Raw genomic sequence first — 10,542 nt, 5'->3', positions numbered from 1 at the left:
CCTGACTGTGGGATCAAAGAGTTGGGGCTCCTCAGGCTTGGCCCCGCCAGCTAACCAGGCAGTTCATGTCTCCATGGAAAACATGGGGGCCGAGTAACTGCACCCAGCTGACCTCATGCTGTGTTCTTGCTGAGTATCCTTTCCAGGCTTTCACTAAATAAACTTCTTTTCTTATTAACTGGCCTACCAATGTCTCCCTTTGTTCTTGACCTAAGCCCTTGGACAGGTATGAGTCAGGACTGGTGCAGAATGTGGTCTTCTGGCTCATGAAGAAGGGATCTATCCAAGCAAAAGCAGGAGGGATATGATGGCTGACAACATAGCAGGAAAGGAAACGTCCCCCCAAAATACAGGCCAGCTGCTATGAGCGCAGGGCATGAGGGAGGGGAGTCTAATCATGCTCAGGCATCATCTGCCCTTCTGGCCAGACTTCATGTTGTCTCTCACTACTAATAATAACAATTTAAAAATTATAATAGCACTTTCATAGTGCATGAGGGCTCACAAAGCCCTTGCACAGGTGATCTGATTGGAGTCAGAGGCTCTTGGGATGCCCATAATGCTACCCAGCCTCCCAGAGTGTCCTCTCTCCAGACCCTCCTCATCCTTCATGGTCCACCTGAGGTCCTCCACAAAGCTTTTTGGATTTCTATGGCACTTATCATCTGAACCAAATAATTTAGCATTTCACAATACTCTGATTTTTATATCCCCTGTCTGTATGTACTGGCCTTGGCTCCCCCCAAGTCTTGCCCTTCCTTATTCTACCTGTCTCCTCCCTTCCAAGTGCCTTTCTGGGACAGTGCTAAACAAATGCCTCACTACTAACTCAAATACCCTGAGTCATCTTTGAGGCAACGCCAAACTCGCTGGGCTGGATTCCTTCAGCAAGCTATGAGTACATGGTGAGGGAAGTGGGGGGTGGGAGGATGCCAGGCATCTGAAGTTGGGCCATGGGATGCCAGGGCTCAGGGCTGGAGGTCATTTGACCCAACACCTTTTTTACACATGGGAAAATTGGGACCCAGAGTGATTCAGGACAAGATTCCTCCACGGAAGAGATGGGATTTGGAATTCTCTGAGTCCAAATCCAAGGCTCCTTTCTATGCTAGGATGCCCAGGGCAGGAGAAGGAGCCAAGTGAGGCTCTTGGAATGCATCCTATCCTAGCAGGCCAGGTGCAGACACAAGTGTGGATGGCTGTCCCCTCTTCTGCTTACTCCATTGCAGCTGCTGGGCTGGCCCCAGGCTCTCCACCTGACACCTCGAGAGGCTGGATTCCTGTCTAGGGTAGGAGCCCGGTGATGCCCGGGGAGGACCTCTGCCTATGCTGAGGACAGGGCACGCTCTATGCATAACCTGACCCCAAATGCCAAGGATCTCATTCTCATGTTTGTCCACCTTCTTCAAACAGGCCTTCAACTGGCCTTGCTCCAACGTCCATGTCAGTTTCAGGCTTGAAGGCCCGCCCCCATCCCTACACAAGGCCTGGCCTCTAGGAGACTCTTCTTAGTAGATGCTGAGAGATGGAGTGGCGGAGCGAAGATGGGCGGGAAAGGGGCGGAGCCTGAGAGCGGTGGGCGGGGCTCGAGGAGAGAAGGCTTGGTCTTCGAGGACGGAGCGGAGCCTGGCCGGGGGAGGGGCTTCTGGGAAAAGGGGAGGAGTCAGGAATGCTCCCTTCCGCTAGCAGGCGGCGGAAGTTGAGGGGGCGGGATTAAGAGACGGAGCCTACTCTGATAGGTTCAATATCCGGAAGTGATCCTGTTTCCTGGAGACGGCGCGTGGCGGCGGCGGTGGAGGCTGGCTGGGCGCGTGGCAGGCCGGTACGTGTCCGCTGAGGTCTCGGGGCCCCAGTCCGCGGTGCGGGGGCGGGAGGCCGAGGCTCTGGGGCCCTCTTCTCCGAGGCCCGCTCGCGCGTGGGGCCCCCCGCCTGCCCTATTTCTCGTGCCTCTGTTTCCCCATCTGTAAGGAGAGAGGATCGGCCCCTGCCAGCTTCTGGGGCTCAGTTTCCCCGTCTGTAAAAGGAGATGGGACTAGCTGCCCCCCTGCCCCTCCCCCAGCTCCAGCTCGGCGCGGTTACTACGTAACCGGGCTCCAGGCCTCGGGCCTTGCGCCTCCGGGCCTGTTTCCCCGGCTGTCCAAGGAGGAGGGTGGTGGCTTCTCGGGGTTCTGCCACCTCGGGTCCCCCACCCCGTGCCTTGGCACACCCCTTCCTGCCCCGGGGCTCGGGTTCCTCTGGCTCTGAGGCCCGGAGAGGGAGGAGCGTTGAGGTCTGCTGCCTCCCTGCCCCTTCCAGGGCGTGTGCCCAGGATGTTTGTCCTGGTGGAGATGGTGGACACGGTGCGGATCCCACCGTGGCAGTTTGAGAGGAAGCTCAACGACTCCATCGCGGAGGAGCTGAACAAGAAGCTGGCCAACAAGGTGAGCTCCCTTGCCCCCAGACTCCGCGGCCCCGCCTTCCTCCCCTCTGCCCCTCAGAAACTTCGTGTGAGGCCCGAGCGGCCCTCCCCACAGCCTCCTTAGTCAGCAGGCACCCACTGTGTGCCAGGGACCCAGCGAGGGGCCCCAGGCATCCCTGGCCTCCCGGGCTCACCTTCTGGCGGAGGAGACAGCGGGAGGTGAGCAGGAGCACCGGAGTCACTGCAGCACAAGTGAGAGGAGCCTGTCTGAGGGGTCCTGGAGGAAATGGAGTGTGCAGCGTGGAGACCTGAGGAGGCTGGGCTTTCTGGTGCCAAGCAGGGGCTCCCTGCTGGGTCTTGGAGGTGGTGGGGAACGCGTGAGGCTGTGGAGCTGCAGTCAGGCCTGACGTGGGTGGATCCTTGGACTGAGAGGAGGGAGGAAGGAGGCCAGGACGGAGCTGAGCAGGAAGCCTGGCACATAGTAGGTGCTGATCAGCTCTTGTGGATTGGGGGTGAAGCGGGATTCTCATCCAGATGTGAAAAGGGAGGCACAGGGAGTTCCTGATTGTTGCTTTCACCGCCTGGGCTTCTTCCAGGGCAGGCCTTGGAGCCCTCTGCACAGGTCCAGGAGAGCATAAGAGCAGGCCCCCTTGTGACCCTGCCCTCCTGCTCCCTGGCCCAACCTGGCACCCACCTTGGCCTCGGCCTCCTGTATGGGGACCTCTTGGCAAGTCCTGTCCTTGGCTGCCATGGGCAGGCAGGGTGGTCTCAGACGCTCATGGCCAAGGACCCAAGGACACACGGACCTGTGCCTGAGTCAGTATGTCTCTGCAGGTCGTGTATAATGTTGGACTTTGCCTCTGCCTGTATGACATCACCAAGTTAGAAGACGCCTACGTGTTCCCAGGGGATGGTGCATCTCATACCAAAGGTGGGCATCCTTGTTCCCCACCTTACACTGAATTGAGGGTTGGGACAGATCTCAGAGGTCCACCCACTGAGCCTTTACCCTGGGCTGGGACTGTGATCTGAAGTGTCCACCTCTCCTCCAGGACACCCCCAATTGTTGGGGAGCCCCTGGCTACCCTCTCATGACCCCCCCACCCCAGGCACTCAGTGCCATTTCCAAAGCCATGTCCAAAGGATGGCCCATGGGGTGTTGGAGGCAGCTCTCGCAGGCATCGTGGTAAGGCCTGGGTCTGAGACCAGGCTGTGCCACTGAAGGGTTGGGCCCCTCTCCATCTCCCCCTCACTCCCCCCCAGGGCCTCAGTTTCCTCCTTTGTAAAAGAAGGAGTTGGACTCAGGCATCTCTAAGCCCTTCTCTGGCTCTGGTCCAGGCTCATGCGTCCCCCCATATTTTGTCCTAGAGCTTGGGCTTCCCTTGGCTGACCCTTGGAGGTGTCTTCTCCTGGTCACCTTCCTCTGGCCGTGCCCCAGTTGGGCCCTGGGCTGCAGGTGTGCTCTGCCCAGGCCTGGGACCAAGGGACCTTGCCATGCCCTCCCCCGCGACGAGCCACCTTCCCTGCCACCTCCTTTCTTTGCTTTTAAGAATCAGTATGTTATCTGTGTCTGGTGTTTACAGCACAGGAATTTTGGGCATGAGCCAGCCTCCCAGCGCCAGACACACAGACACACATGCGCACAGAGCATGTCAGCACTCTTTCTATAAAGATCTACAACCCAGCCAGGAGACCAGCAGTTTCTGCAGCACTCCTCACCTGTCCCCTTCCACATCTCCATATAAAGGAGGGGGCCAGTTTTCCTTCTCTGTTCTCCAGGGCTTCAAACCCTTCCCCAGGGCTGGCCCTTTCTGGGACTTGGTCCTGGCTAGAACTAAGGCAGGGACTTCTCTGAGCCTTGAGGGGAGGGTTTCTCTGTCTCTCGACTGGGACTGCTCTCTCTCCCCAGAGATCTCTGACATTCTACTCACCTCAGACCCCAGATGTGGCCTCCTTCCTACTCCAGGGCACACTGGTTGGGGTGCATTTTTGGAACCCCGGTGTCCAAGGCCCCTCTACCAAAGCCAGCCTGGGAGCTGAGGCCGAGCCACCTGCTGTCCCACATGGGGAGGCTCCCTGGCTGGTCAGTCTTTTGGGGAACAGGTTTGGGGAGGGGACAGCAGGCCAGATGCAGACATAGCATTGTTAGGCCCCCATGCCTCCAGCACTGATTTAGGCCTCAAGTCTGAGCCAGAAAGTAGCAGAAGGTGATTTCATCCAGCCCTGTCATTTTATGGCTGAGGAAACTGAGTCCTGGAGAAGGACAGAGATGTGCTCCATCCCTGCAGATGCTGGGGGCAGAGCTGGGTACAAGGGCCTGCTGATTCTCTTTACTCTCACCAGCTGCCTCTGGGGCTTTGGTGACCTTGGTGAAAGGAAGGGCTTGGGGCACATGCTTCCCCTGACTCCTCAGTGGGAATCTGGGACATTGCTTTGTTAGGGGAGCACCAAACCTTGGCACTCCTTTTATTTCTCAAATGCCTCCCTCTTGTGGGGGATTCCTTGTGCTCTGAGATCCCCCTCCCCCTCTTTGCCACTGCCAGAGGCCAATATCAGAAACTGGCCTGCAGGTCACCACCGCAAAGGGCCTTTGATCAGCAGGGCAGGCTTTGAATGCCTTATGTCCTTCCTGCCTCCCACATTCCCAGGATACAGGAGGCTGGAGGATTTTTCCATCTTGTGAGCGTTCCCAAGCCTCCCTGGGAGGTGAATGGCCTCTCCGTTGTGGTAGCAGAAAGCACTTTCTGCTTACTGATGAGGGTCTCCCCACATGCACCCCCCGCTCTGGCTCAGGGGCTGTGGGCCCTGCCTACCCCCACGTGCCTCCCCTCCTGAGCTGCCTGAAAGTGAGGGGGTCGAGCACATCTTTTAAAAGCATTTTTATTATAGCTTTTTTTAACCTCACCTCTGTTTCTGAGTGTATTTTCTCCTTTCTCTGTCTAACAAGCCATTGCTTGGCACAAAGAATTCAGATGAGGGGAAACAGGCAGTTCAGCAAAGCTCATCAACACGCCAACTCTGTGTAGTAGCAGAGCTCCACACCCACGATCCCCTGCCTCTGCTCAGAAGGCAGAGGCGCATGTTCTTTCTTTTTTGGGCTATGCTTGGTTCCATTTGTTTGTGGCCTTTCCCTTCACATGACTGGGCTCCTGCCTTCTGCTCCTGCCCCTGTTCCCTTCTCTCCACACCAGTTCAGACAACACCCTGGGTGTCTGGTTCTGGGAGTCACTGTTTGAAGGAGGCACAGAAGGCATGGCTCCCTAGGACAAAGAGACCAAGGGAGTCCTCTCCTCCACCCTGCCCCCCATGCTGATGGCAGACTTCCTTGAGCCTCTGTTTCCAGATCAGAGATGTGCCTTAGGCATCCTGGCCAACCAGTCTAAAGAAATCTAATTTTCTCTTGAGCTGACTCTGCACTTCCCAGATTCTAAAGGAGATGGGCCCTCGAGGTAGGTCAAATATGCCTTTTTTGTAGAGAATGCCAGTGGATACTGTGGCCTTATCTGCATGACCTGTGTTCCACCAAAGCTTTAGGCAACCTGGGAGGGGGCCTTGGAGGTCACCCGGTACGTGCTGGGCTGTGAGGGGCTTCCAGAGCCCAGGACCAGAGTGATTGACTGGGGGCGGGGGCATTCTGGGGAACTCCATTTCCAATCAGAATTGATTCTGATTCAGTAAAAGGAAGAACTTAGTCATGTTGAGAATGGTTTGAGAATGAGCTCAGCTGCCTCATTGCAGAGCGAGTCCCCTGGCAACTGAGGTGTTTGTGCAAAGAACTGCGTGACCATTGAGCAGATTGTAGATGAGCTGAGGTCAGGGGCTCTTGATTCCGGTTCCAAGAACTATTTTTTTCCGATATTTGGTAGCTATATTTCCATATCATTGATCCCTTTGTCCTTCAGATCTTATTTTGTGCATTTAAACATCATTGTGGGAGGGTATCACAGCTTCCCCAGCCTAGCCAAACAGGGCACAGAGCCCCTGGGTCACCAGATGGTCCTCTAAGATTCAAGGGGCCTTGTTGGCCTTTCATCTCACACGTGGCCTCTCTGCTCCTATTTGGGCACCTTGGGTGATGCGGACCTCATTAGCTATTGAGGCAACCTGTCCCACTTGGAGCTCTGTTGAGTGGGGACTTCTTTCTTTGAGCTGAATCTGCCCTCTACGTTGGCACCCAGGAGAATAAATCTAATCCTTCTTCCATATGATGACTCTCACAGCTTGTCCAAGCATCCAGGTTCTGTGGGGGCCCCAGACACCCTGAACAAGGGGAGCAGAAGGATGGCCCTGCTGCAGCTGTGCGGCGTGGTCATTCCCAGGGCCAGGGGGAGAGACAGCCTGTGGCTCTTGGCTCTCCATTCAGTGAATTATGGAATGTGGACCAGACTGGACAGATTCAATGCCTTAGCTAAGAGGTGGTGTCTGGGAAGCAGGGTGGGAGCAGTCCAGACCTGAGACAGGCTGGCCGGTCCCCTGGTTGAGGCCAGGTGGCCAGTGGTGGAAGCTCTAATGGATGGCATTCTGGTGGCTCTGTCTGCTAGATGCCCTCTGAGCTCTCTTTTGGTTTGAAAATTCTGAGATGTCCTGACTCTTACTCACTCTGGAGACTGTGGCTAGTGTGGTCAGGGATTCTTTTGCTGTGGGAGTTGGGCTGGAGGCTGGAAGCGTCAGCCAGTGGCTCTGCTGTGGGGCAGCCATTTGTCCTTTGGGATGTCAACCAGTGATGGATCGACAGATAGACAGACAGATCAATGGATGGACAGGAGGAGGGACAGACAAATTGATAGGTGGATAGATAGAGGGAGGGAGGGATGAACAGAAGACGGGATGTCCAGAATCCTAGAATCCTTCAAAGCCTGGGGCAAGGCAGACTTTGTTTCTTTACAGTCCATTTCCGCTATGTGGTGTTCCACCCCTTCTTGGATGAGATCCTGATTGGTGTGATCAAAGGCTGCAGCCCAGACGGGGTTCATGGTAAGTGGCTCTTTGGGCCACATGGGAGAGTGGTCTTGTGAGAAAAGCTCAGATTAGGAGGTCAGGGGGGGTCAGACTGGGTGATTCAAACTGTTACTTGCTATGGACTGATCCTGAAAAGCCATCTGCAAATTAAGTGTATGAGTGAGTCTTGTCGTGTCAGGGCAGCCGGCCAGGGATTGCTTTGGGGGAGTCCTTTCTTAAAGTAGGGACCTTGAGACAGACTTCAGGTAGACAGGTGAGGTTTGTGACAGAGCTGGGGGCAGGTGGGCACTGCTGGGCAAGGTCGTTGGGGGAACATTTCTACCCAGTGGGGAGAGGGCCCTTAGTATGGGGGCAAGAGAAAGCATGCCCAAGTCCATGTTTCTGATCCAGTGGCTGCAGAGGAGGGAGACGCAGACTTAGGGAGGGGAGATGGAGCATCCAGATTATCAGGCCCAGGCCAGGCCATAGGACCACTTTGTGCAGGCCCAGGGAGACTGTGATGGGCCTGGCTCTCTGCTGGGCACACAGAGGCTTTTCCTTGTATGTTCTATAAGTTGAATTCCTTTCAGTCTCTCTAGGCTTCTTTGACGACATCCTCATCCCTCCTGAGTCCTTGCAGCAGCCGGCCAAGTTGTATCCTTCCTGCTGTCTGTGGGGGCCTGTGGAGGGTGCAGGGATTCTGCCCCTTCCCCCCCCTTCTCCCCGTTCCCTGACTTGGGAGCTCATTCACACCAGGTCACCTTTTCTGGGCAGCACGTCTTACTCCATGTTGACTTGAGGGCCACATGAAAAGGAGCTGTGGTGTGGTGGGAGAGCCTTTCCAGTGGGGGCCCGTTCTCACTGTCGTCTAGGTCTCTGTCATGGAGCTCTGCCCTGGGAGCTGGGCTCCTTCCCCTTGTGGTGTTGGCCAGGCCTCCCACAGAGCCCTAGGGGAGGCTGCCGAAGAGATGCTCTTATCTGGGGGACACCAATGACCTTGGGCAGCTCAGGTAAACGAGGGGTTTGAAGGGAGGTGACCTCTCCTTCAGTCCTGACATTCACTCACTCCCTGGGTCTGGATTTCACAATTGGGGGAGGACTTTGACCTTTGGCCCATGCCCTCACCTGTCTGGTGTGGCCCTCAGGTGGGCCTTCAGCCTGGTCACTGGCTTTATGATCATGCTTTGGTAAGAGATGGGGCAAAGAGCAACTCCCATAGACTTGCTTCCCACTGGTTGAACCTCTTAACTCTTCAACCCGATCAGTGATGAAGCTGAGCAGGTGTGGGTTTGGGAGTATGAGACAGAAGAAGGAGCCCACGACTTGTACATGGACACCGGGGAGGAGATCCGCTTCCGTGTGGTGGATGAGAGCTTTGTGGACACGTCCCCGACAGGGCCCAGCTCTGCCGAGGCTTCCACATCTAATGAAGAAGGCCCCAAAAAAGAGGCCCCTTACACTCTTGTGGTAAGAAAGGGGGCTTCTGGGCTCTGGGTGTCAGGGAGCAGCTTGTGAGCCCTGGGTTGGGAAATGCCAGGGTGGTAGGGGCAGGAGTGACTGGCTATGGGCCAACACAAAGAAGACTGGAGACCACCCCCTACTTCCTTGAGGGAGGAGCTGGCTGGCATTCACCACACACTGACAGGCAAGAATGATGCTGGCCCATCTCCTTCCCCAGCGTGGTGCGGCCAAGCTCATTCACATGTAAGAAAGGCGCCTGCTCTGAAAGGGCCTTGGAATGAGATTCCGGGCATGTACTACTGAGGGCCTGGGTACTTTAGGGAATAATGGGTATCTTTGGTCCTGAATGGGTCCCTGGATTGTGGGGCATGGGGGAAGGGTGATGGGAGCAGCTGAAGCGGGACAGGCAGAAGTCAGAGGAAGCTGGGACCAGGCAGCATCTGCCCTGGATCTTAGGCTTGGGAGGAAGGAACAGAGCACATTGGAAGGGAGGGCATGGAGTGGGAGCTAATTAGAAGCTCCAGGTGCCCTGGTAGTTTGTGAGTCCCTCACTGTCCACCTGGTGAGGTCCACAGGCTGCCCAGGGTCTGTGCACTCCACCTGCCTTGTAGGGTCAGGCTTGTGCCACTTTCACTGGGCCCCTCCTGACCAAGGACAGCCCTGGGTTGGGCCCCCCCCTGTGCCCAGGGTGGAGCAGACACCAAAGTCTAGGCCGAATGTGCCATTTTCTCCCCCTGGCAGGGATCCATCAGTGAACCAGGCTTGGGGCTACTGTCCTGGTGGACTAGCAGTTCGTGATGGTCATAGAGCACTCTGTTTGCTGGCAGCCTAGACCCGAGAGGCCAAGTTACAAGTGAGAGTACTCGAAGGGCCCGGCTGCTGCCTTGGCTTCCCCAGAGAACCACAAGTGGGGACTGAGGAAACACTCCCACAGCCCTCTGCCAGTTGGGGTGGCTCCCACTGCAAACCATGTGCCCAATGGCCAAAAGCAGGTGAGAGCTGTGGGATTGCTGGCAGCTTCACATAGTGTCCTCTCCATCTCTGCATGGACCCACTACGGGAAAGAACCAGGGCCCTGGGTTTGACTCAGAGACCCTAGGAATGTCCCTTCCTGTCTTACATGAGCCGTCTGCCCCTACCTCCCAGCTCATAATCACCTGGTCCTGCTCGTCCATTTGCCAGCAGTGAAGCAGAGTGACCTGTCCTAGCGCTGCCACCTTGCTCTGGGCTGTTTGGCCTCAGTAGGCTGTGGCAGTTGGAGAACCCTGAATGGGGCTGAGACTTTATACCTGGTCAGTCAGCAAGCCAGAGTCAGGCTCAATTTCAGCCACTTCCAAGGAAAGGGTGGCCCCTGCTTTGGTTTCTGTAGCTGCACCTTTAATTTCCCCAGCTGTACATCTCCTGGGGAGCTCCTGTACTGTCTGGGGCTGTCCTTGGAGCCTGGCTGGGTGAACTGGGCAGGGACATGCCCCCGGACACTCCCACAAGCCCCTAATCGTGCCTCCCCCCAGAATAAAATGACTGTTTCTGGTAAAAAGCAAGCTTGAGTGTTCCTTGGCAGCACTGGATGCTGAGTTTCTTTCCCAGGTTGTTTTGGAGCAGTACTGATGTTGCCAAGTTAAAGCCCTTCTTGGTGGCCTACCCTCCATTCACCCTCACCCTGAAGACCTGCTTGGACTCTGGGCTGAGCCTTGCATAGTCACAGTGGGAGGTGTGGGCATGGGATAGTGCCCAAAGGACAAAGT

At 56.2% G+C, this 10,542-nt stretch overlaps 1 protein-coding gene across 2 annotated transcripts; it reads left to right on the top strand.

Moving 5' to 3' along the window:
• Positions 1–1,729: 1,729 nt before the first annotated feature.
• On the top strand, positions 1,730–10,334 carry POLR3H (RNA polymerase III subunit H). Of its 2 annotated transcripts, none has more exons than XM_072656272.1 (7): positions 1,730–1,822; positions 2,296–2,420; positions 3,233–3,329; positions 7,286–7,372; positions 7,927–7,990; positions 8,602–8,803; positions 9,539–10,334. In XM_072656272.1, the coding sequence occupies exons 2-7, from the start codon at positions 2,310–2,312 to the stop codon at positions 9,593–9,595; spliced, it is 618 nt and encodes a 205-aa protein (XP_072512373.1). In that variant the 5' UTR covers positions 1,730–1,822; positions 2,296–2,309; the 3' UTR covers positions 9,596–10,334. The 2 variants fall into 2 exon arrangements, with proteins under 2 accessions (XP_072512373.1, XP_072512374.1); XM_072656273.1 differs by lacking the exon at positions 1,730–1,822 and adding an exon at positions 1,835–1,963.
• The last annotated feature ends 208 nt before the right edge of the window (positions 10,335–10,542 follow it).

Source organism: Notamacropus eugenii, chromosome 3 (genome assembly GCF_028372415.1).
Source record: "Notamacropus eugenii isolate mMacEug1 chromosome 3, mMacEug1.pri_v2, whole genome shotgun sequence".
In the NCBI taxonomy this organism is placed as follows: domain Eukaryota; kingdom Metazoa; phylum Chordata; class Mammalia; order Diprotodontia; family Macropodidae; genus Notamacropus; species Notamacropus eugenii.
The sequence above is the reverse complement of the archived record's forward strand: the minus strand, read 5'-3'. Positions and strand labels throughout refer to the sequence as shown.

What these genes read in the sequence shown, in the direction of transcription:
- POLR3H (XM_072656272.1), top strand. Translation starts at nt 2,310, where the DNA reads ATGTTTGTCCTGGTGGAGATGGTGGACACGGTGCGGATCCCACCGTGG. An exon ending in ACAAGAAGCTGGCCAACAAG is followed by an intron (nt 2,421 to 3,232) that starts GTGAGCTCCCTT and finishes ATGTCTCTGCAG; the next exon opens with GTCGTGTATAATGTTGGACT. An exon ending in CAGCCCAGACGGGGTTCATG is followed by an intron (nt 7,373 to 7,926) that starts GTAAGTGGCTCT and finishes AATTCCTTTCAG; the next exon opens with TCTCTCTAGGCTTCTTTGAC.